The sequence below is a fragment of the Cyanistes caeruleus genome, chromosome 3, assembly GCF_971803275.1.
Source record: "Cyanistes caeruleus chromosome 3, bCyaCae1.hap1.1, whole genome shotgun sequence".
Lineage (NCBI taxonomy): Eukaryota > Metazoa > Chordata > Aves > Passeriformes > Paridae > Cyanistes > Cyanistes caeruleus.
The window spans coordinates 17215221-17242079 of NC_141703.1; the positions used below are offsets into that span (position 1 = coordinate 17215221).

Genomic DNA, 26859 nt, shown 5'->3' on the forward strand with positions numbered 1-26859 from the left:
ACTTGGTGACAACCATGTCATTTCTGTACTGTTACAGTGATGATTGTGGTGGCAGTCCTCATTCAACACCCTGTTCCCCGACATCTACAGGAAAAGACATGCAGTGTTTGTCGTTTCCACTGCATGCAGGGAACTGCAGAGCTCTGTGCACAACTGCAGCTCGGGTCTGCAGTTTGCCAGGTACATTTCCATGAGTGACTAGTGCTGACAGTCACACATTGACTCTTTCCTCGTAAGAGTTGGACACAACTATTTGAGACTAAAGATTAACTTCCTCAGAGTTTAAAACTGTTAATTTGTTAAATTTGAAAACTGAGGTTAAGTTTAGCCATAGCTGTTAATTAACTTACACAATAGCTATCAATATTTTACTTACCTGGGATTTTCCATTTCAAAGACATTGAAAGGAGCAGAAAAAGTACATTGCTAATCACATGGAGAAGATGGAGGGGATTGGTTTGTTTTACCAAGCATATGCTTTCTTGAAATTTCAGTCCTCTTCTGATTTGTTTGGTAGTCCAAATTTTGATGTATTTTTAAATACATACATACAGATCATACATGAACTTCTGTAGATCAAAAGCACTGAAAAAACTACAGAGATACTCTTATTTTCAAGTAGGCAGACAAATTCATTTGGTACAGTAAGATAAATATTTCTTTGCACTAGTTCAGTGATATTTCTGGACTGGTGCTCGTGCATGAAATTCTTCATGGCTATGACTTGTAGGTCCACAGTAGTTAGGAAAAACAAAGATACTATAAAACAGGAACTACTCAGAAATCTAACACCTCACAAAGTAATCAGGTAAAAACATACCTTGCATATGTGCATGAAGATTGTAATTTATTCAAGCAAACTGATACCTGACTGATTAATCAGTGGCAAACAAATGCAGACATGTTTAATAAACAGTGCTGTATATCCGGCCAAAATGAGAGCAGAGAGGCTGGGCAAAAGGCTATCCACACATGTAGGTTTATTACAAAGATATGAAGTGGCAGAATGTCTGTCTGTCTTTTTAGATTATACAAGTATACTCCATTTGTAAACTGATAAGTTGCAGTGCTTTTTAAGACAGCATTTAAAAATACCATTAATGTGAAGCAAAGTTATCTTCCTACTAACACCTGGTGTAGTCTTGCATGTCCACCTGGCTTATTTAAAAAATGTGCTGGCTTTGGGCAAATGTTTATAGATGTGTAGCAATTGGTTGCTTATGTGTAGCACCCTGTGCATGTACAGCTGGATACGCACATAGGCCTTCAGCTGGATGCATTTGGCACACATCCACGTTGCTGTGCACGTATGTATCAACTGCACGATGCTCTCCCTGTGAGCTCTGAGCTGGGGTGTTTATCACACTGCTGCTTCTCTTGGCCTCCTCCCCTCTCTGCAGGAAAAAATAATTTGTCTTGCTTCTTGCCAGCAAGACAGATTGGGGAAAATCAGCCATCCTGGCTGGAATTCAGCAGCTCTGATCAGGGAATCCAGTCATGTCCTCTGAGTTTGTTCCTGCTGGGTGTCGTGTGCCTTTGCTGTACTTTGTCACAGACCCTGTGCAATTCTGAGGGGAGGAACTGATTTGTGGTGTTTTACAGCAGGGAGAAGTGGTGATCCTGTGTATCACACTCAGTTCCATTTGCCTTCTGCCATCAGGGAAAGGGTGCTTGGCTTTTCTCTCTTCCCAAGTTCTTCAGTGTTTACCTGAAAGGTACAAAAAAGTTCACATGTTTTCTATTGAAGCAATACACATGAATTTACCATGAAACTGACTGCATTCACATTCTTTTAAGATTTTTTTTAAGTTATAAATGCTACAGAAACCTAATAGTCCTTCATACGTCTGTACATTTTTCAGTGTGCTCCTTTTGATGTGCATATATACAGCATGTTCATTTAAGCTGTCATTAGAAATGAATGCATCACTTTTTTGTTTTCATAGGCACAGATTGAATATCTAAGCAGATAACGTATCCAATAGTTTTGTACCCAGACTGGGTTGCCTAGTGAGAGTATAGAGGTGCCTGGGAATGAGCAAGTTCTCTGTTACCCAAAAGTCCGAGTATCTAATGCAGTAATTATTGGTTATTGTTTTCCATAAATTCAGCCCCACAGTTAAATCAGATTTTCTCATTGCATTGCCATTTGCATGAAGCTCTTTGGGTCTGCAGTCTGAAGACACTTCATGGTGCTAAAGGACCAACTGAAAGTAATTCTGAAGCGATCTTTAAGGTAGGAACTAACCATTAATCAGAATGGCTACAGGGGGAGTACAGCAACAGAATGAAATAAACTAATCCTGTCTTGCTGCCTAGATTGCAGAGACTGTTCAAATACCTGCAACACATTCCAGTTTCTGAATTGTTTTTCCTCCACATTTATTTATTTGTCTTGGTAAACATTTGATTAATAGTGCAGCGTGCATTAAAATATTTCCACATGTGTTTGTACACGTATACACAGTGGTCATGTCTACAAAACAAGAATATGTTCCTTTTCAACATGCTTAGTTACTAAGTCGTTTATTGCGTCTCTGCTTATTCTAGTTGCTACCTTAACAAGCCTCTGACAGGAAGAAAGTGTTTCTCCCTTCCTATAACAGTTATTTTCATGCAAAGCAGTGTCTCAGGTGTGGGGTGTTTTTGTGTAGAACGAGGCATTTGCTCTGTTGGGCTTGAGCCAAGACACAGGAGTGGGGCTGAGGTGGGTATGGGGGGACACGGCGCTGTCCATCAGGCTGGCCCTTCCCAAGTGCTGTGAGTTCAAAGGCAAGTGAGGGGCAATGCCTGAGTCCTGTTTTTTTGGGTCCAGGATTTCTGTATTCATCACACATTTCTTCTGGCAAGGTGAAAAGGGTCCCCAGTCTTCCTCCGTCCTCAAGGACCCTCACTGGGGCAAGACGGTTTCCCATGGAAGACAGGTGGCAGCTTCCTTTGGGATCTAGTGACAGCCAAGCTTCAGATTCGCCTGCTGTGGGTAACAGTTGCCAGCTGCTCTGGTGTGACATCCCACAGACACCTCATGTGTCTGACAGTATGCCTGTGAGAAAAAAACATTGGCCTGGAACACTCTGTAAAATGTTGTATTTTTCTAAAAAGGAAGAAGGAAAATTAAATACTTATTGCAGCTTTTTTTTTTTTTTTTTTTTTTAAACTACAGAGAAAGGTAGTAAATAACTAACAGAAGACAGTTGTTTCTAGTGCCTGTTTTTAGCTAAAATAACGGGGGTTAATTATTAAACCTTTTACTTGGTCGCTCACTTGTGCTCCTGATGCTTTAATCCTGGGTCACACAAAGTTTAAGAGTGCTTTACAGGGGAGACTCACTTCTTTTTGCCTCAACCTTTCCATGCTGACGGGATGTTACGTGCTTTGCTGTTTACACTGTCAGTAGTTGCCATTGCTCATGCTGAGCTCTGCAAGCCAGGTAAGATATGGAGCTGATTCCCATCCTTCTTTAGGTAAAGTAGCTATCAGTTTAGACTACAAAGCTGCCAGCTTCTAAGATTTTTATTTTCATTTATTGTCTTCAATTTGAAGATTGAAGAACTGAGCATTCTTCATGAGTTCTTTTTCTAAGTTTGCAAATTAAGTACGGAAGTTGGTCTCACTTAAAGAGGTCATGGTAAACCTCATTGAGACTCTGTAGGGCTTTTTTTCATGCAAGTAACTTCTGTTCTCCTAAGTGGGTGATTTCTTAAGACACATTTCACAAAATGAAATTTGTGAAATAATCAGGGAAGTAAATGATTTAAAATCCTATTTTGAGTGATCAAAATATCAATATATGTTGCTTTCTTCTCTTTGTTTCAGAAGCACAGAATGCTTTCAAAGTACGGATTAGTATCAAAACAGCTTTGGGAGATAATGCAGTAAGTAAAATATCTTCACATAGTCTTCCTAACTCAGTATCTGCCAAAATAGAAGTAATATATACTATAAAATTTCTGAAGGCAGCACAAGCAATTTGTTCTGCAGTGGTAATTGTAATAGTTTGCTCAAGTCATGATCCAGGAATCATTTCTTGACATTTGACTAGCCCACTCCTTCAAATGGCATCCTTTAGGAGAAATATAAAGCTCGTTTTTTCATAAAGATAATTTTCTGTCAAAGATTTTTTTTTTCCCCTGGAAAAGCAGTAGGGATGTTACACTTTATGCATGAGAAGTGCTGCATAAATGTAAGTCTGTATTTTGGGAAAAGCACTTCTGCTCAAGAGTGCTAATTGTAAAGTCAAGCATGTCTAGGAAGAGAAGCAGGAAAAGATTTTTAGGTCTTTATGAAATGAGACTTTATATCAGGCTCTCAGACAAGCATTAACTGTAGAGATCATTCAAGCATGTCTCATCAATTCCCTGCTAATGGAGGGCTTCAGATAGTGGCCTTTCTTCTCTGTCTGTGGTGCACAAGCTTGTCTCATGAGGACTGAAATGCTTTGGCTTAATTCAGGTCTTTGGGCTTAATGTAGAAATACTGGTGTGAGCAGTGAGAGATACATAAGAGACTGGGACATTAGATGACTGAGTAGTCCTTCCTGATCCAAGGCACTATTTAATTTGTCAGAGCCCAGTACTTTGTTAGTAGTTTTGAATACTCAGAGCAAATCTGCAGCATATTAACAGGGCTCAGCAGAAACCTAGGTATGAAACATCCTGGATGGTCATGTCCACTGTAAGTCTGGTGTCTGATTATATTATCAACCCTGGGAAACAAAAAGCAGCAGGTTACATGTGTCAAAAGACTGGTGATATGAGAAATTCCCTGTTACTGTAGAAACTCTTCTAAAGTTATCCTGAAAGATCAGACAATTTAAACTAACAGTAGCAGGGACCTAAATTTCACTGGTAATTTCATATGCCAAACAAAGTACAAAGAAATACTCAAGATACCCGCTAAAGTAAAGAAATTCATAGTGAAGTCAATTCTCTTAGGTGAGAGACTTTAATTAAACAGTAGTGAGAGCCTAGGGTTTTTTTTTTGTTTTTTTGTTATTAAAAATACTGTAATACTATGGCTGAAAATATGTTAATTATTAAATCTCCTCTTGATGATAACTACTAATATTTTGATTTAATCTTAGTTCAACACAGTGGCAGAGAACAAAAATTGCAGTTCCTGGTAATGCCCTTTTTTTGTGCTTTTTTCCAGCTGTAATAAAATAGGGAGACGTTGTTTGATCATTTATAGCTTTTTTATTTTTCATTCAAAAAGGGCATGAGAAAAATCATTACCCTTGAAGGCACTTTGTATTGCTAGAAAAAAAGCAGTAACTGAGGAGTCTATTGCTTTTTTGTAGTTGTTTATGTCTTATAACAAAGTGTGTGAAAGCTCAAAGAATGGGACAATCAAGAGCAGCATTTTAGAACAACAGCTTGCTGAAAGTGGTATGATGCCATAGAAAATCATCTGCAAATTGTAAACAATTTATTAAGTACATAGGTAGTAGTGGTTCTTTTCCATATACATTGCAGTTTTCTCTGTGAGTGACTGAAATTGAAAACTGAAACTACTGTTGAACTGAAATTCATTTTCGTTAAAGAATTTGGGGCACTTTACTTCTTTGTGTTATTTATGTGTTTTAACAAAGAAGAGTGTAATACTGTCATTGTGTCGCAGCAGGACACAGTCACCTTAGTTCATTTCCAGGTCACTTCAAGCTCCATGATAGCAGAAAACCCTGATACTTTGGGAATTTTTCTCCAGGAGTTACAGGATAACTCCAGTTTACATTCAGGGGCATAGGGAATAGGTTGATGCAGATTTTCACATAGTGTAGTACATGCCATCCCCTCTGTGAGGCTGATGAAAGCAGGACACCATTTTTTAATTTGTTCACCAGGTAAGCTGTACTCTGAGGCAGGGAGTTCCCTTTAGTGTATTTATTTAGTTCTTATCACAATGGAACTAGAAAGAGCAGCTCTGATGGAGTAGGTATGCAGCCATTACCATTTTATTTGCAAATAATGGGTGTACTTGACAGAGATGTTGTTTGCTAATCTGTGGGAAGAAACATGGTGCCTGTAGGCCTAAATGGAAGGTGATTTATGAGTCCCTATGAGGATGGTTTTGACTTTATGAGTGGCTTCTGGAATAGCTACTAGTCACTAGTTGCTTTCTGTTAATGGAGCCAGCAGAGGGGTAGAGAGTTCAAACAGAGGCAACTGGAGAGTGAGAAGAAGTGATAAGCACTGACAAGTCTGTGTAACTTGGTGTCACCACTCATTTTAATCATAAGAGTCAAGGAGCTGGCACTGCAGGGGGTGCAGCCAGCTGAAGTAGACAGTGCACTTCCCTTCTGGCTCATGTACTCAGGCTGCTTCCAGGGTGGAGGATGAAGAGGAGGAATGCTAACATACACCTTGTGTTTTGCCACCAGACGGGATCCAGAAGTGTGTTTGTGTGTCTGTAGCCACACTGCAGTCTGAATGGCTGTAGAGTTAAGCACAGAACCATTCAGGAGGGAAGAGATCTTGGATGGTCCCTAGTCCTCTACTGCTCAAAGCTGGGTCAACACTGAAGTCAGGTCAGGTTGCTCAGAGCAATATTGTAATATTATATTCTCATATCTTAAATTTTGTCTTTTACAGCACTATTTCAGCATTTCACCCCATCAGCAACCTACACTCATCATCTTTAATGCAATATCTCATCATCATCTTCATTCAGTGAGAGGCATTTAAGACTGCCTTTCACAATGTGTCCAATTCTGCTCCTCAATGTATAAAGGCTGGCAAGTGCAACTGAGCCAACATCTTTATATGCACAATGAAGATGGTAAATTTAACAGTTCTGATACCATCATGTAGTGTTTCATCGATAACAGTTATATTTACAGTGTGGTTGCAAATGATATTTAAATGTGGTTGCAAATGAAATTTCATGTTTCCTGGAGAGCAGCAGGTGTGCATCAATAGCTGCACTGCATAGGGACATCCTCAGTCATCTGCTGTGCTCCAGGCTTTTGCATTTGCAGATTAAAGATGAAGCTGATAAAGCTGATAATAGGAGGGTTTAGGGGAAGGTGTCCCTGCCCATGGCAGGGTGGTTGGAACTAGATGATCTTTAGAGTCCCTTCCAATCCAAATCATTCAATGTTTCTTTGCATCTCTGATTAGAGAAAGCTTCTGATTAGAAACCATGTTTTGGAAATTCATGCCCACCTGTCCTCAGTTCATACCGTTTGTTAGCTTAAAATTGTTCTTGCCTTACTTTTCCCCCCTCAGTATGTTGCCTCCCCCTGTATATTCCCATATGCAGGCATGTACAGAGGTTCTTGTTCACCTAGAGCCCACAGCCATCTCCATCTCCTCTACTTCCTGTTTAGTCTCCATTCTCTTGGGGCTTCTTGCCCAGAAAGTTGTCTGCAATATCTTCTCCTGACCCAAGCAGACCCCTGATTTCTTCTGAGCTTTCTCTGCCAATCTCCTCCCCCTCTTTCTTGCAGTTTTCTGTTTATTCTCTCTCTTTTCAAATGCCTACTCTTTCAACTGGGCCTGGAATTCCTCACTAAAAATTATCTTCCCTGATTTTGAGATACACTTTTTGTTACTCTGACTTAAAGAAGTGCTAGGCTAGTGCATTATTTATGAGAGCTGTGACAAATGGTGCATGTATATATGCATCACACTAAACATAAACATAGCTTATGTACTTGGTTACATGTACTTGGCAGTGCTGCATTGTATTTGTGTCCATGCGAGCATGAAATGGAGTGTGCTTCATCATTATACATTTTCAAGACAACTGATTAAATTATCTATACAGCTGGTTTAATCCACTGGCTAGCAAATCATGTTTTTTCTGTCCTTTTGGACCTGTTCTCAAAGACTGCAGATGGCATGTAGGGATTCAGTCAATAGTGCCACACACAGAAAAAACAAATCTTCCCTTTTAGTACTGCAAATTGTGCTTCATGGTTTAAATACAGATATCTTTAAAAAGATGATTAATAGTTCTGTGGCTCCGATCTGCATTAATTCCTTTACTACACAATCTCTTTTTCTTTCAGTACTAGTTGCTCTCATTACTGTCATTTTTCATCAGTGCAGTGGGATCAAAACACAGGCTTTTATAAATTTTTTCCGAAGAGTTTCTCTCTGGGTTTTTTTTTTTTTCTCAGTTTAAGTTCCCAAGTTGGCAAGCATTATCACAGTATGCTCACAAGCCCGTTCATTCACAAGGCAGGAGTGGTGAGTCAGAACCCAGGCTCTCAGCAGTGCAGCTGTGCTTTAATGCTGCTCAAGTTGTCTGCTACCTCAGCTTTGTTCTCCCTGTCCTATCTCATCTCAGAGAGCCCATTTCACTCAATGTTCATCTAGGGATGATAAACAAAATCACTTTCTGCCCTTGAAATAACTAACTGCATCCTTCCTTGTTCGGTTTCCCAGGATGCCAGTCTAGCATGAGGGCTGCAGATACCTGAAAGTTGGATCCTCTCTTTGTTTGAGGAGAGGTTTCATCTCCATGCACCCAAAATAAGAATTTAAAAACCAGAATTAAGATTTGGAATTTTCAATACTATTTACTGCTTTTTGATGTACATTACTGTTTTTTGATGTGTTACAAAGGACCATGAAAAAGTAGGTCCAAGTTGACAACAGAGCTAAGTGTCCACACCACTGGGTTTCTTATTTGGATGATTACAGAGCAGATTTTTTTAATGCTGAAAGTTTAAGATTAGATTTGTGTTCTGACTGACTGAAGAAAGCTGTTTCTAACCTCCCTTAATATAATTCCAACAAACTAATAATCTTTGTAATCTGCTGAGAAGGGAAGAAATTCAATCAGTATGCCTCAGTCATGGCTCCGGTTATAAAAATGTAATAGATGCAGTTCTTACAGATCATTAGAATTGCATATGTGAATGAAAGCCCAGGGGAACCCAGTGAAGCTGTCTCAGAAAACTTAAATTATGAAAGCATGATTTTTCATCAAGACAACAGAGAACAGACAACAGGTTTTGAAGCCTACATTCTTCTTGTTATTGAAGTAGTAAGGATGCTATTTTCTTTCTTTTATCTCACATGAAGTATAATAATTTGTTATACAGTTGAGTCTTCTTGCAATCAGGACAATGTGGGGCAATAAGGCTGCGATTGCAGTTATTTCCTGGTGTCCTAATGTCCAACTCTCAGAGACCACCACCAACATTAGGCAGTTTTTTATTATTATTTTTGGTCAGATCCAAATGTTCTTTGAGGGTGGATTTAAACCATCTGCTTTAACTGAGTTTCTCCAGCAAAAGTGGCAAGGCCATGAGTACAGCTGTGTGGGGAGAATTCTAGTAATATGCCTAGTCTTTTGTATAATAAACTTAACATCTCCAGTTTGGTCAGCTTGCAGAAATACTGAATGAATTCAGTTTTTGGAATATTCTTGGCAGTTTATATTACTTATATTACAGTTCATATTGCACTTTTTTTTTCCTATTAGACAAAGTCCTTTGTCCATACTAAATAATGAGCATTTATTTTCTTAGCACCACCAGAGAATTTATTAATTTTCTTGATCAATACAGCATTTCAAGTTCAGTGACTCTTTACCCTCTCTGTACTACCAGCACTGGTGCTGAAACTAATTATTTTCCATCTTCCTTTACAGTATGCCTGGGATGCTAATGAAGAGTACCTCTTCAAAGCAATGGTGGCTTTTGCAATGAGAAGATATTCCAGCAAGAGTACAACTCAGTAAGCATCTGCTTGGATTTGCTTTATACATATTAACAATGCTGCATGTAGTGACCTGTCCTCTGCAGTACCAAGCTGTAGAAATCATTATATAGAGATTCTAAAAGCAGGCTGTTCCACTATACTTCTGACACCCAGATACATATTCAACATCACATTCCTCCATCTTAAGCAATGTTCAATTTTTGAACCAGTATCCCTGTGGATGTGAAGTGACACAGCAGTGGATCTCAGTGGGATGGTGGTGCTGGTTCACTTTCAGCAGAAAGACCATACTGAGAGGAGGTGAAGGGACACATGGGGAGATCAGGAAAGGTAGCACAGATCTTTGAGTAAGCAGCTCTGGTACATGCTTCCTTAGAGCTCAGCTTCAGCAGTGTGCTGAAGATGAGCTGACTTGGGGCCCTGGCAGGTGGATAGCTAAGCAGTGCTGTGCTCTGCTGGGCGTTCCTAGCCCTGGTATTACAGCAGTTGAGTTACCCACCATCAAGAAGTTTCAGATGTTGCAATGCAGATAGAAATCAGCCTTTAATTGGTTTTGGGATTAAATCTACCCTGAGGTGTTGAATATTCTTTTCAGGCTTCTGATCGTTGCTACTCTATGAAATTAGATACCAGATTAGACAGAGCACTTAGCAAGCTGTATTTTCACAATGCTCTTATCTTTCTGAAATGAAAAACCTTGTAAGTGCATTTCCATAGGCCTATTATTTTTTTCATTGTTTTTCAATCAGAAATGAAAGATTGATACTTTTGGTAGGCTAACAATAATAAGGTTTTCAATTTACTTAAAAATAAAACTGCTTCCGGCTGTCATTGCATCAGGTGAAGCCATATTCCCCATTTGAAAAGATATTAGTTAACTTCAGTCACATGATTATTATTGTGGGTGCGGCATTTCTCTTAAGTAAAAGGGGATTTCCCCCTCCATGTGACAGGAGTGTTTGATTTCAGCTGTTTCATTTTTATTCTTCAGAAGTGGTCTCCTTTGAGCAAAAGAGCTGTTACATCAAGCTTAACAAAAACAGCCAAATGTGCTACTCAACCCAATTAAAATGGCACTTTAAAAAATGAGTTCAAGATACAAGATAATTACAGATTATTATGTAGGACTTTTTCTCAGGTTTTCAAGGCAGCAGAGTTTTCATTCAGCTTCTGATCCATAAAGATTCACTTTTGTATATTTATTTTAGTCCTAGGTCCTTTTTTAAATTATTCTCTTCCTTCAAAGTCATGCTATTTTCACACAGCAAAAATTCTGTGTCAGAAGCAAGTGATCTTTTTCCTCTTCAAGCACTGTGGTTTTGTGCAGATTAAAATAAGATTGCTGAAGAAATGGGAAAAAATCAAGCCAGTATGGAAGGTGTAGAAGTTATACTGGCAGTTACCTGTACTCACTCTGGGCAATCATAGAAGTTATATTCATGAATTCAGTTTCCTGTGTAGAAAGTTTTCCCTATAGACAAATATGATCATGCCAGTGTTACTCCAGTTTGGAGGTGGTATTGCACACATCAATAATTCCCTGCTACTAAGTTGGTCAGAAAAGTCACTATAATATTTGGAATCAGGCAGCCTTGGGCATCTTTACCTCTTTTTAAGATGGTATCAGACTTTCTCATGGGATATAACTTGGGTACACCCCTCATAGGATATATGTTGCAGGTATAACTGATAGTTCATGTAGGAGTTAGAGACACCTTTGGGGTCATTATTGACAGCATGTCACCTGAAGGGGAGCTGTACAGCTCTGAGATCTGGCACAACTTCCTAGGCAACTGGCTGAGGAGTTTCCTATGCATAGACCTCTCTCAAATCCCAAGGGACTTCAGAGTAAGTTTAGTGATGGAGAAGCTAGATGAACCTCACAACAAACCTCAAAGAATCTACCTGTTACATGGGAGCTGGAAGATTGCAAAAGCCTCCATCCTGTTGGATGTCCTGGAAATGACACACTCCTTTCCCCACCCTTGTGGCTGGCAGCTGGAAGGAAGGAGTGCAGTCCTGCTCCATCCCCTCTGCAGCAGGCATGGAGGTGTAGGAGCAGCCAGCACCCCAGAGGGAGCAGCAGCATGCTGTACACAGGAACAGCACCCTGGCAGAGCTGGTGAAGACACTTCACTGTGGTGAAGGGGGAGGCACAAGCAGGAGCTTGTAGCAAATAAATTGCACTGCTGGCAAATAAATTGAATTTCACTACCTGAGCTTTTGTATGAAAATGTCAACAGATTTTTTTCAGGAGATGTAAAAGACCAATGACCAATTATTCTGTCATATAAAACAAACAAGTTGCCTGTGACAGCATTCTGGTAGCATCTAAATCTATGGAAATTTTGCATCTGTTTAACTGAACTTTTTTTGTCAAAATAAAACCTGTGAAAAAATTCACTATTATTTTACATAGCTTAATACTAGTTCTGCCAGGGTATAAATTATGCATGTGGCCATGGCCAGGATGTGACAAACCTCCCCTTTAAAAGCCCATTAATTTCTAAAACCCCTGCAGCCTTGAAGTAACTCACAGCCACAACTAACTTCCACGTGAGACACAAATGCCATTAAGTTCAACAAGTGTACCAAATAACCATCAAATTACCAAAATTATTTGTCTGGTGGATCAGGATAACCATTGTTGCATCTGCCCCATCATTTTTGATACTCAGTCACCTCTTGTTAGGTTTCTGAAGCTGGATAAAAGCTGGCCTGTGATGACAAGCATTTCAATGTGCTGCTGCAAACAGCAGTTGATACTGTTGTTGCCCTTGTGTAACCACTGAGTGACCCAGCACAGAATGGGGAGGATTGCATGTTACATCTTGAGTTCTCTAAAGTTAATTTCCAAACTGAAATTTAATAAATCATGGAGCAGTATGTAATGTTTAAAAGGCTTGTCAAATTTTCAAGTTTGCACAAAACAGAAGAAAGGTGCAATCAATCAAATTACTCAGTAACCAAATAATTGAGATACAAATAAATACTTCTTTTTCAGTGGAGAATTAATACCCCATTATTTCCTGCTTTATATATGGCCTTTCAATTGATTCTCAATACATATGGTCGTGAACTACGTAAGCCAACCTTTGATCCCCCAGTTAAAAAATTATTGTTGTAGCCTGTGTTAGTAACCCTGGTTTCTCTAATCTGTGACTCATTTGAAATAATATGCATCTCTTTTGGGCCTGAGACTAGTTAATCTTTAGAGCAGAAAGAATGTCAACACATTTGTTTTCATTCAAATAACAGAATATACTTTTGGTACATCTTCTCCCCATTTATAGATAAAAAAAGCACTAAAATTTTCCTTACAAAGTGACGAAAAAATCATTCATCAATATTATCCATCTTCCTAAGAGTCTTTTTTGATACTAAAAATATTGTGACCAGCTAGAACAGCAAAATCAGAGGATGGAGTAAAGCTGTTAAACCAAGGTGATCCCATGCCTGCTGGAAAGAAAATAATGTTCCTTTGCAGAAGCAACTGCAGAGCCGTGTGTTGGAAGAGGCATGGTGCTTTTGAGAGAGCTAGAGATAGGCACCTGGGACTTGGGGACTGATTCTTTCATGAGCTAACAGCCATTGTGGGCACTCAGCTCTCTTTGACTCTCTGACAGCTTGTTCTTACCCCTAAACAATCACTTAAATCTCCATAAGCAGCAATGATGGTGTTTCAGGCCAAGGAATTACCAGGGTTTCCTGCACTCTACTCACCGGTATATTAAAGGAAATCCAATTTTGGACTTTGGCCATGGTGCCATAAGGTTGAACCAGGATCTTGTCATTTTGATGATAACAGTCTCCTATAATAGCATGTCAAAAGTCTATCAACTGCTAAGGAAAGGAAAAAATGTCCACATATATATTTACAAATACACTTCATTAGTGCTGGGAGAAGCCAGGTTTCTCAGCTCTATACAGTGTGACAGCATAGTTGCAATGGTTCTTCATGTTGTGAATCAAACCCTCAAGCAAATGGCATGGGATTAAAAAAAGGGCACCACTGCACTTAAATTGCCACATTGGTGCTTGTTGAGACAATCTGTTTTGGTGTTTACTTACCCCCTTTGAATTTCTCATGATTGGGATTATTCTCTTTGGGGCCTGGAAGGGTTTATGGTATTTGTATTCCACTGATGAAATAATGGTGGCAGTGAAACCAGAGTTTGGATGCTTGTAATTGAGAAGGATTTTAGAATTGGAGAAAGATTTTAGAAACAACAGGGAAAATAAGCCAAATTTACATATCCTAGTGCAATCCTTGCTGCATCTTGTTTCAGTGCTGATTGTTCTACAGAGATGCTATCCCAGTGATGACTGACTGCCTTTTGTCATGCTAAAAACCTTGGCACTTTAGGGAAGACCCTAGCTTGAAGAGTCTTTGAATGAGGGTGTGAAAGTCAGGGTGTTCTGGCAGTCCTTGTTTGCCTTTCTCTTTGGGGTTCAATCTTTCTTACCCCATGTCAAGAACATTTGTAGGGCAACACCAACTCAGATTTTCACCTGGCCTGGTTTTTGATTACACCACAGACACTGCAGCTTTAGGAACTTCGGCAACATGAAATTTTGGGTCCTACTGTTATAAACACTCAGATAGAAAACTTCCTCTGCAGTTACAATTTTAGATATTCTGTGAAGTCAGCAAGAGTTTGTCAGCCACCAGCCAAAAGTAAGCATTTTTTTCCCCTCTCCTGCAAATTTTGTGCTTGCTTTTTGTTTTGCAAAGAATAAACCTGCTTTCATCTTCTGACTGTTGCCAGCAAACTGATGTGAACATCTTTCCAAATTCCAGAGGATGGATCTCCTCTTTTATCCATAAAAATTCTCTGTAAAATTGATACTGTTCTAGAGAGGTAAAAGTGATCATTTTGGCTCTGCAAAATCCTTGCTTTCCATTTTATTGCATATCTCTCTGGCATGGGTGCTTGTAGCCCCTAAAGCCAACTGCATCCAAAGCTGCATCCAAAGTAGTGTGGCCAGCAGGGCAAGAGAGGGGATTCTGCCCCTCTGCTCTGCTCTGGTGAGACCCCACCTGGAGTGCTGCACCCACCTCTAGGGTCCCCAGCACAGGAAGGACATGAACCTGTCAAAGCCAAAATGAAATCAGCTCAGCTGTTTGGAGCATGGTGCTAAAACTTGCATGGACCACTCACATAAGAGCTGGACTTAATTATCCGTGTGGGTCCATTCCAACTCAAAATATTCTATGATTCTGTGATTAGAGGACTGGAGCACCTCTCCTTCCAGGGAAAGATGAGACAATTTGATTTGCTTAGCCTGGAGAACAGAGCTCTAGTTTGATGTTATAGCACCTTCCAGTATCTGAAAAGAACCTACAAGAAAGATGGAAAGAGCCTTTTGAAAAGGGCATGTGACAGGACTAATGGGATTGTCTTCAAACTGAAAAGTAGGTTTGGATTAGATATGTGTAAGAAATTCTTTACTGGTGGTGACTCACTGGCACAAGCTGCCCTGAGAAGCTGTGGATGCCCCAGGAGTCCCACCAATCCCACTACTCTCACCAGTCCCCCCAGTGCCCCCAGTGCCCCCAGTGCCCCCAGTGCCCCCGGTACCCCCGGTACCCCCGGTACCCCCAGTCCCACTCCCGGCTCCCCTGGGGCGGTGCTGCCTGGGGCCGGCAGGTGGCGCTGCGCAGCAGAGCGCGGGGCGCGCCCGAGCCCTGTCAGGGTCCTGACATGGATCGGAATGGATTTAATTTCCTTTGCTTAAATACTCGCGATTGTGTCATTCCAGAAGGGTTTTCTGATGTTTCCACCAGTTATTAGTGGAAATCTGGAAAAAAATGGCGTTTAAAAGGCATTTCACGCACTGTTTATGTAGTATGCCATGAAAGGCCACCTGCCTGTGCTCCTCCACATAAAACTGAGCAATCTTCCTTTAAAATAGATAATATAAATATTTGACACGGCATAAACTAAAAGAAAGGGGCCAGTGCCAGTAGAATGACTAAATTTAGCTTGTTCCCTCCACTCTGTTCCTGGCTCTGTGAACAAAGATGTCAAAAAGCATAACATCAGTTCCACTGATCTTCCCTCCAACAAATGTATCTTGTAGAAGAACTGCACTCATTTGACAGTCACGTGGGCAATTCTCAATGACTGGTTCCTGTGGTATTTACTGTCAAAACCAGAATTCTTTGTTCACCAATGCACTTGCTCCATTATATGGCCTTTGTCACAGCCAATGATGATTGTTATTCAACTATGGGGGTTTTCTTCCATTTGATTACACTAAATGTATGTCCAAGACCATGCAAGCCTGTAACAGATTTAGAAATTTGTTTGAAGACTCTTTTGGTCTTCATAAGCTTGATTTCTTTAAAATCATATGGAAAATGAGAATGGTATTTCTTTCTTGGGTATTAACTGTTAACTTTTTTAAAAATAAGAAATTTTTCCCCCTTAGTTGAGAGCAATATTTTAAGAAAATCTAAAATATTTCAACAATTCATTCCATGCTTCTTTAATGATGATTTTTGTTTTAAATGTCTGCAGAATTTCCAATGTGCTGCTCTGTAATGTGACAGACCGGGTGTCCTTTTGGTTTGTAGTCACAGATTCTTCCAAAAACGTGACAACTGTTCCTGGAAGTGAGGTAGAGGCGGCCATCAGGTACAGTCACTGCTTTTGCAATGTTTTCTTCCTAGTTTACTGAGGATGTTTTCTCTCTCAGGGCCTTGTATGAATTTTGCATTTTTAAGGATGAACTAATCCGAGTTGCTAAAACACTGAGGGGTCAGTACTCTTTAATGAATGTGGGATTAGAGGGTGTTTAAAAGTCCCACAGAATGTGAAGAATGTGAGCCTTGGGATTATAACTTTGGAAAGAGTCCTTGTTGATGCTGGAGACTCAGAAGAAATCTAGTCCCTTTCCAGCGCCCTCCCTGTGATGTGCTGTCCAGTGTGTGGCACACTGCTCTCATCCAACTGCTGCATTTCCCAGTGAGACAGCCTTCTTCCTCAGGTGATGGAAGGGCACACTTTCTGGATGTGATTAATATTATTTATTTTTCAGTGCATGCTACATGCACATCTATACCTGGGCTAATGACTATAGGCTCCCTTTCAGTGCTTCTCACTAACAGATCACCTGACTTAATTTAGAAGTCAGCTTTCACATGAGAAGAACTCGTGTGAATTCCTCATGAGCAGAGCTGACTGTGTCCTATCTTGGTTTAAGCAATCTTATGCTCACATTCTTGTCATACCAGCTCATTCTAGAATGCCAGTCAATATCACATCTGAGCATTGCTTGTACAAAGTACAGTGCACTACAAATCACTTTGTTTTCTACGATCACATTCTGTAGCAAGTAAAAGGAAGAATGTGGAGCTGACAAGAAAAAAAGAAAAATAGGGTAATCTGACTTCAATGGTAAAAAAACCCCCTGCACTAGGGGTTTATAGGGATGAGTCCCTCAAGCAGCATAATGCACATATATTTCTCAAGCATGGAGTGGAAAATGGATCTCTTTGTTTTCAGGCATTCTGTGCTCTGTCTTGAAAATTTGTGTTATCTCTATGGAGGTGTAATGCCTAATTCCTGATGAATGAGTATGCGTTCTTTTGGAAAGATTAATTTAAGCTTATGAGCAGATTAAACTATTTCCTACAGAGACACCAAACAATAGCTTCATAGCATTAGTGGAGAAGCAGATTATTTATTCACTGAAGCTCTCTGTAAGAGTGCTGGAATTGCGGGGGTTTTGCATTTCTGTTATTCTTTGATACATTCAGTAGCATAAGCTGATTTATTTAAGTCTTTTATGTGCCCTGTTTGGCACAGAAATTGGAGGCTGTTATTGTTTGGTTTTTAACTGTTGTCTGTCACCTGATAAAGAATATGCTATTTATGAAAAGTTTTAATTCCTACCTAATTTAAAAACAAGAAATAAAATGCACTATAAAACTACAATGCTTTTTTTTAATTGCTTCTGATTGCAGGCTTCCATACAAAACCTTTGTTATAATTCTTTATGCTAGGGTAGCACATAACACTAGTCATGGACTAGAATTTTGTTGCATGAGATTTCTACAAAGTAAGAAAAAAGAGAAAGGTAAACCATGTCAGAGTTCTGTATGATACTCAAGATTTTGCATAAATATACACAGTACATAGTTATGCATATAGAAATGTGAGATGCATTTGTAGTTGCCTGCATGTGTTTCAGCACATAGTTCTGAAATTCAGGCCATTGGATGAGGGTAAACAATGCTTATTTCAGCTGTTCACAATGATCCATTCATATCAGTAAGGAAATCTTTTCTAAATGGCAGACAGCTTATGGAATTATGAGTCTTAAAACATGCCATGGATTTCAGTCCTGTCCAGGAATGCTGACTTTCTATTAAGGCTAAGAACTTCCTGTTTAAGGGACAGCCAAACATTATGATTTCCAAGAAGAGATTTTTTTTTAAAATCTTACCTGTATTTCCCATACATTTTTTCTTAGGAAGTACTTGCTCTGTGGTAAATAAATTGAATTGTATACAAAAAAGAGCTCCATTAATTCATAAAACTGCTATCAAAAATAAACTCTCAAGACCAGTATATGTAATCCATTTGCTTAAAAAATTTTAACATTTTGAAAAAGCCTATAAAAGATACTTCTAAAGCCTCTTAAGCCTGCTTAGATTTAGATCCAGAAATATCTTACAGGCAGTGAAATGCTTACAGGCAGAGAAAATAGGTGAAGATATCTGCTGAAGGATAGCAGTTGTACTACTTCTGTGAAAAAGCATATTTCTCAGACTTACAGTTTCTCATATGGAAATGGAAAAAATGTGGAAAGTACAAATCCCTTTAGCTGCATCCTTTAGCTGCTGCAGGGAAGAAGGACATGTTAACAATAGGTGTGGATTCTTCCAGACCAAATTGTTTCCTGTGCCTCATAGATCTAGGAAAATCTACACTAGCAGGGGCAGATGTACCAGCCCATAACATGCAGGATGGCTCAGTTTGAGGGACTAGGGGACAACTGCAAGTAAATCCTGCAAGCATTGAAGGGTAGATCTGCCACTCCTGTGCTAATCTTGAATGCTGCATGAGCAAGGCAACAGAGCCAGTCTTACAGCTTACAAGCTGCTATGTCTTCAGGACATGGTTCAAAACAGAAATAAATAATAATACCGTACTTCAGGTCTCATCTGTATTTCCCAGATTTTCAGATAAATGCATATGAAACTCTGGTGTTCCAAATGTTCTAAGTGTGTGGGTGTCTATGGATTACTGAGGTCTCTGTTATAGTCAAAGTCTGTGTAATCCTGCCAACATCATAGAATTACAGAATCATTTAGGTTGGAAAAGACCTCCAAGGTCATCAAGTTCAACCTTTGACTGAACCACCACTGGGTCAAGCAGACAATGGCATTAAGTGCCATGTACAGTTGTGTCTTGAGCACCTCCAGGGATGGTGACTCCACCACTCCCTGGGCAGCCTTTTCTGGTGTTTAACCACCCTTGCAATGAAGAAAAATCCTCCTGTTGTCCAGCCTGAACCTCCTCTGATGCAGTTTGAGGCTATATCCTCTTGTCCTGTTGCTGGAGAGAAGAGCCTGATCCCCACCATGGTAGATAACATCCTTTTCTTCATCATGCTGGATGACATTCAGCCCTGACTAAATTGCAGCACATTCATGAAAAATCCTTTTATTTTCCGCTATCTTTTCAACTTGTAAAATGCTTTTATAAAGAGTTGTGATGTTTTTCTGTTTATTTGGGTTTTTTCTCTTGAAGGATGAACCGGAACAGAATCAACAATGCCTTCCTACTGAGTGACAAAACACTGCAGTTCCTGAAGATAACCTCAACCTTATCACCTCCTGTTGAACCCTCTACTCCCGTCTGGCTTATTGTATTTGGTGTTGTTCTTTGTCTCATTGTGGCTGGGATTGTTTTCCTCGTTGTTTCAGGGATTCAGAAACACAAGAAGTAAGCAGCCTAGTCTTTATTCTGTTTTAATGGAATACTTGTTAGTAATGTCTGTGTTTCAGAGCAGCCTCAGACAGATTAATGCTATGCATCCTTCACTAGCTAGGTAAAGATAACCTATCTCTCCTTTTCTGAAGAAAAGACTCAAAATTTTAAACTGTTAAGTATGGATGCCTTAGTAGTTTTGGGATATAATGAGGAAATGGAGAATGTAAGAATATGATCTTGGAGGCCACCTAACTGGAGATGGGCTTTAAAAGGACAATTGATGTCATTCTTGTGAAGGTTTATTGTGGCATGGGTGAGTCTCCTCTCACAGACAACCCCCAAAAAGCTACCAAGAAGGGGAAGGCTGGCAGTAGTGTCAAAAGCTGGTACATGAAAAACCATGCTGCTGCAGCTTGAGAAGCCTTGTAGAGCACACAGTAATTATTAATTTATGGCTGAAGAGGGCCTGCTTGCTGGAACAGAGCAGGGTTTCATTTACCACTCATGACCTGATGAGCCCAAAATACCCAGCCCTTCACAGGTTCATGGGTAGATCTCCCCATGAGTTTAGGAGTTTTTTCTGGTGGTAGGGTAGGAGAGAGATACTCTCTTTTCCTCTCCATTTCCATCCTGGTGGCACTGGTGAAAAAGAGAAGGGTATTCATGCTTCCCTAGTGTGAGCATGTGGGAACAACACAGAGAGCAGGTGAAATTTTGATCCTGCCATCTCTGCTAGCTCTGAGTTGAATATAAGGAATAGAAATTTCTCAGCTGAGTTGAGATTCTGCCATAGAAGTTCAGCTTCTGCCATGCTTTTGGCTGCCACAGAGTTTAGGTTTACACAAAATTCTGACTTCAGCAATAGATTTATACAGGAACAGCAGAAGAACTGAAAAAGGGTAAATTCTTGCTGATAACTAGATATTATCATTAATATCAAAATTAATGACAGTATAATGGATTGTATCCCCAAATATATCAGAGCAGGGAATTAATATATGAAAAGTGGCATGTTGCATAGACTTTTCCATTCTGCCTTTTTATTACCCTGAAGGATGTTAAAAGACCTCAGAAGAACAACACTTGTGAAGGTTAAGTGCTTCTTTAGTAGTGTAGTCAGAATCCCTTCAGTTGTATTTTGCAATCAGAGGAGTTGTGTGAATTTCCAAAACCCTTTTCAGTTTTCAAAGAAACCCCACAAAATTCAGCAAACAGTAGATGAAAGATGTTGCTGGGGAAAGAGTCTGGGAAGATATTTGGAATCTGTGGATAGTTAAAGCCTATCACACTCATGTTGTATGGACTGAATTATTTAATGCCCTAAACATAGGCAACCTCTTCTGTAAAACTGAATGATGTTGCCACCTGAAGCCCATATCTGCCCTCTGTGGCATCATGGCTCTGTGTTTCTTTATAGTGCCTAACTTTAAGGGGATCTTTGAACATTTTACATAAATGTAATATAAATAAACTATAATAAACAGTTGTGGTTTTTCTAGCCAAAATAATCACTTGTGCTTCATATAATGCTGAAAGATGGGATTTCCTTCTGTATTTTCAAAATAACTCAGCTGAGTTTGAGCAGTTCCCCTCAATATGGTGTAAACCACATGCTCTTATCATCACACTGCCATTAATATGGCTTGTTGCCGCTGGCCTGTGCTCACTTAGCACCCTCTCCATCCCATGCTCTTCTTTTAGTTGCTATGCTTTTTTCACTTCTCCCTCTGTTTCCCTACTCTTCCATTACATATAATCTTTCCTCAGGGCAGGTTCATCTGTAGCTGAACTCTAACCCTCCTTTCACATCAATAACATGTGCAGGCAGGGGTGGGGAAGTGAGAGAGAGGGTAAACCAAGCATATATTTCTTCTATCTACTGTTGCAAGGACTGGAGAGGTAAAAGGGATGGTCTGGGCTGTTTGGCTACCTTGGAAAAAAAAAAAAAAAAAGCCAGACATCAGAAAAAAAGATTTCAAAAGTGCTGATTTCTTTGTCAGACACTGAAGTGACCAGGTGTTCAAAGACTTCAGCATGTCCAGTAATTAGTTTTCTTACAAGTCCATCCAGAGTTTACATAATTGGAACTCTCTTGTCTAGTAAACTGTGTTGGAACTCTGGCCCCAAGGATTGTGTTGGCTTCTCATAAATCTGGCATTTTGTCTTTAAAGGCAGTTTAAAGTACCATTTAAATACCTCAGTTCAGATAAGACCAAAAGCACATGCTCCAGGCTGTCCATGCTCAGGGTGTCAGGGAGGAGGAATCTGCCTACAGAGGAGTTTCAGTATTGAGTTAGACTCATGCATCATTTATTGAACTGAGAGGTTTGTTGAATTCAGTGCCTACAGAGAGCTGGGTCAGACACACTGTCTCCCAGCCTTGTGTTTGTTCTCCCATCCTTGCAGCAATAGGACACCTCCCCCTACAGCAATAGGTTTGGCACATGCCTAGGGGCAGGATCATCCTCTACAGTCTATCCTGAGCTAGCCCAAAGTGTCCCCTTATCCCTCAAAATCCCATCTGCATCAGGGGCTGTAAACATTTGCCTTGGGAAGAGTGAAAACAGAGTAAGCACACTGTCTTTCCCTAAATCAGTTCTACCAGGAATTAATTTGCAGTTGTGGGCCTTCCTCAGCTGGATTTGGACTTCTTGTATTGGGTAACTCACAATGTTTTCTCTTCCCTTAACTTGTTGAGTCACCCCTTGGATTCATGGAAATTTTCAGCTTCTCTGAATTCCTCTGGTAATGAGTTTCACATGTCTTCTACTCCTCTCATTTCTTTTGAACCTCCTTCTTAGTAATTTTTATGTTCTGTCCTCACAGTTCTGTATTAAAGAACACGCCTTTTTATCAGTATAAGCAGCCAGAGGTCAGAGGTTTCCGCTACTACACCCCAAGTTTATTTTAACAAGTCTGTAATGTCAAGTCTCCCAAAGGCCAATACATTTATATTATTGTTAATATCTCTGTCATTGGCAGTTACACTGAGTCAGATTTTTACAGTTGTCCTGAGTCAGATTGTTACAGTGCATGTTGTGGGATAGGAAGAAGCGGTGCAGTTGACCTTTGAGTTTCTTGTCCTCTGAAACCGCTGATGCTGCAGGCCATAAAGTACTGCAGGATTTTCAGCTATGAACTAATTGTTCTCAAGGTCAGAGTAAATCTGGAATTAAAGGAACATCATGACCTGTTGACTGATATTTGTTTATTACATCTCCTCATTATTGTATTTTACATAACTTTTTTTTTTTTTTAAATGTAGATAATTTTATTCAACCATTATTTTAATATGTTTTTAGGACAACTGAAGCCTGGAAAAGTGAAAGCCATGCAATTGTTTGATCTAGAAAACGGAAGTGTAAAATACTGGGTAGGAAAGTGGCTGATAATGTAGTTTAAAGAAAAATTGCAGATTTGCAGCATTGAGATTACCTAAGAAAGTAGTCATGAATGTCCTGAAGAAGGTAATCATGGATATGAGGGCAACTAAGTTTCCACATTTGAAGGCTATAGTTAGTCTAAGACTGATCTGTTTCTAAAAAATATGTTTTATTTTGTACAGATCATGGGATGTGATCTATGATGTACATGACAGGGTCAGACTACATGCTTAATGTAGACCTTCCTGATGTAAAAAAACCCAAACAGATTTAGAGATTTTTTTCAAATTTTGTTTTGCCCCAGCTTTTCTTTTGCACCTTCTAGTCATGTTGCAGAATAAGAAGGTGAAATAATATTTAAAATGTACTTACAACATGTCTACTTCACTTTTTCTGATCTCCAGTTCTGATCTCAAACTGCTAAGGGCTTCAATCTGTGTGTCCCTCAGCTACTGTATTTAGATAAACCCATCTGGTGTATTTACTACAGCAAGGAAGTACACCAGATTGTGCCTTTAGGAGCATAACCTATGGCAAACTTCTAACTAAATATGCAGTTTTCTTTCTGTGGAATCATGGTGGAGTGCTGCAGGTCAACAGAATAAGATGATTTTTTCTTTCTTGTTTTTAGAAAGAATAAAGAGTCAACAGAGAGAGAAAATTTAGAAGAGAAAGATGAAGTGACACTAGAAAATGGGATTCCTTGTGAAGCACTGGATTTAAAAGCAGGCCACATTAATGGGGTCTTTGCAGCAGATGATGAACGGTTCACATCCCTATGAAAAGCTGCCACTGCTCCTGGGTGGTTTCCTGAAAGACTCCTTTGCCTGCTCCTGCTCATTCACTACTCCTGAATGTCAAACATGAAGACAAGAAAAACGTCCTTCTACGTAATTTCCCTTGAGAGAACCTTTTGCTGATAACACATACACTTGAACCTCCATTACAGTTCTTTTTCATGAGCAACGCAAATAAGAAGGCCTCAGATAATATCCATAAAAGATTTCTGGAAGATGTGTGGCAGAACAGGGTTGGAACCTGCCTTGTGCTAGACATCTCATTTTTAATGATTATTTAAATATGTCCATTGTTTGTTTTTCTCTGACATAAATGTGAAACATCAGTATTCTTGAATCTCACTGGTGAGCGCATCTATCATTGCCAGTTCTTGATGGGTTTTTTTTCAAGCCATATGCAAAAGTTTCTCTGTAAAATTACTTCTGTTTGCTGCTATGTAGTATGCCTTTGGATGGAACAGTCAACAGTGCATGACAGTTTTCATATATTGAGAAACAAAAAAGCTTTCACAGCCTCTTTAAGACCAGGTCAAAATACCTGGATCATCTATAGCTCTGGGGCTAGAAAAAAACGGTACTAGAAGTGTTTTTCACTTAACTGTCAAAGTTACAGATTTTGTGAGCTGGCAATTAAAAGTTGCAAAACTCTGAAATTTGTTGAAATTAAAAGTTGCAACAAAGGGCAGATTTTCCACAGATGCAGTCAGTGTTTAGTGGCTCTCACTAAATCATAGAATCACAAGCCAGCCTGGGTTGGAAGGGCTATTAAGATCATCTAGTTCCAATCCCCCTGTCATGGGCAGGGACACCTTCTGCTAGACCGAGTTACTCAGAGCCCCATCCAGTCCAGCCTTGAGCACTTTCAGGGGTGGGACATCCACAACTTCTCTGGGTGTTTTGTCCCAGTGCCTCAGCAATCTCACAGTAAAGGATTTTCTCCAAATATCTAATCTAAACCTGCCCTCTTTCAGTTTGAAGCCATTTCCCCTTGTCCTGTCGTTATATAGAAGCCCTGGTAAATAGTCTTTCACAGCTCTCTGGAAAAGTCTTGCTTTCAGTTTTTAATAATAAAGCTAGAGTAGATTTCCAACATAGCTAGCATGGGGTCAGATGAGCCTTCATGTTCATGTGATAGGTGAATAACTTTTGAAAAGATTCAAGGTGTGAAACACCAACTTCTGTGTTTGGTATGCCTGACCTGGATAAGTGATAAAATTCTGTCTGTCTCAGAAGCACTGGTCCACTGAAAAGGGGAGTTTTGTGTGTGGGTAACTATAAAAACAGAATGGAAATGTGTTGAAGCAAAATATCTGCAGTCACCAAGCATCTGCCCACATCACTGGATTTGACCATTAACCATCCCATTTCCAGTGTCATGTTTAGATGCAATATTAGAAAACCTCTTTGCTTATTAGGAGTGTTTAATCAGACTCCTCACCAACAGAAACAGGCTTAAACAGAGGAAAAGCTGCTTGTAAAGGACCATCTAGTGTCCTGAAGGGTACAAAGGTTTCTTGTTTCCCAGGGTGGAAATCCTTCAGCCTTTTGGCTGTATTGAGCACCTTTGACTTGTCTCAGTACTGGCTCTTAGGACCAGTGTCAGCAGAAAGGGAGGAATGGGAAGGAGAAGGGAAAGCAGCAGGGTGAAAGGGGAAAGCTGAGCAAGGGAAGCCAAAGGCTGGGGGAGGCAGGGGATACAATACAAAATAAATACAAATTTAAATACAAATACAAAATAAATACAAAATATAAAAATAAATACAAAATAAAATTATAGAACCCACTAATCATTTGCATCATGTGATCTCATTTGTCACAGTTGTCTTTGATGTCCTGCTGGTGGGTCTCTCTGGACAAGGACTGCATCATCTCTGTCCCAGTGTGTGCTGTTCTGTTCTGGGAAGGATTAATAAAATCAGTTATTAGTGATAATATCTCAGTGCTTCAAAATTACCATCCACAAGATGTGGATGTATTTCTCACAGGAATGTTGAAAATGAAGCTTGACAGTGTTGGAGGGGAAATACAGAGTACAGTGTTATTATTACTGCTTCAGTCATTGCTCCAAGGTCTCTCATGTAGGCAAGGTTTTATTGAGGTAATTCAGATCCCATCCTTTCTAAACATTCATACTTTTCCCATTCTTTGCATGACAGATAGCTACACCTCAGTGTGGCCACAATGAATTGCTGTGACTGCAGCACTTCTGCAAGAACCTGTGAAAGATTTTGGTGAGAACAGCTTAGTGGTGCAAGAGCAACCTCAAGCTACAGATTAAGAATTGCTGTTATCCTGTATTGTACTGTATGATACTGAAATAAAATTCTCTTGAGATGAGAAAGGGCCAGGCTTATCTGAGCATACTTCTTTCTTAAGGCCTGAAAGAAGGTTCAGTTCAGCCCATGGCACTGGCCACCAATTTGAAAACAGATTGAAATCCCCTAAACAAGACATTAAGCAATGTGGGCTGACTGTGGTGGTAAGTATTTAATCAGTGTCTTCCTTACAGCTCACCTTTTAGCTGCATAATTACTTTACAGCAGTTTGGCTTAATTTTCTGCTAATGATGATATAGGAATCACCCAGAGCACACATCTAGCTTGCCTCTCTGCTGACAGAAAATGGCTTGAGAAAAAGAAATGATATATGAGCAGCCATATACCACATTTAGCAACACTTTGAAGTCAGTGTATGTATTAGCTCTTTCACTGAAATAGATACCACAAATGAGGATAATCAAGGTCAAAGTGTTACAGAAGAAATAAATCTCTTTTCTAGTCCACAGTAGGATCATATTAGAAAACAACACTTTGATTTTGTACAGCCTGTCCTCCAGAGCCTGCAAATGGTGCAACAACAATTTATATCCCTTGAGGATCTGACACAGATGTTTTATGTAACTTCCACTTTTTTTTTTTCTCTAAAGCACCTGCATCCAACCTCTGATAATAAACAGCAAAGTGAGTAACAAGCAATATAGACTATATGGAGAATTGCTTCCTAAATCAATGAGTTGGTTCTGCTTTCAGTTATATTGGCATTTCATGCCAATGAATTT

General features: G+C 39.7%; 1 protein-coding gene across 2 annotated transcripts; it reads left to right on the forward strand.

Annotated features, from left to right (window-relative positions):
• The first annotated feature begins 14 nt into the window (after positions 1 to 14).
• Positions 15 to 25588, forward strand: CLTRN (collectrin, amino acid transport regulator). Of its 2 annotated transcripts, none has more exons than XM_086880013.1 (6): positions 15 to 180; positions 3817 to 3875; positions 9604 to 9689; positions 16199 to 16315; positions 19439 to 19633; positions 23636 to 25512. In XM_086880013.1, the coding sequence occupies exons 1-6, from the start codon at positions 15 to 17 to the stop codon at positions 23784 to 23786; spliced, it is 774 nt and encodes a 257-aa protein (XP_086736139.1). In that variant the 3' UTR covers positions 23787 to 25512. The 2 variants fall into 2 exon arrangements, with proteins under 2 accessions (XP_086736139.1, XP_023774185.1); XM_023918417.2 differs by lacking the exon at positions 15 to 180 and adding an exon at positions 3279 to 3430 and having other exon boundaries at positions 23636 to 25588.
• The last annotated feature ends 1271 nt before the right edge of the window (positions 25589 to 26859 follow it).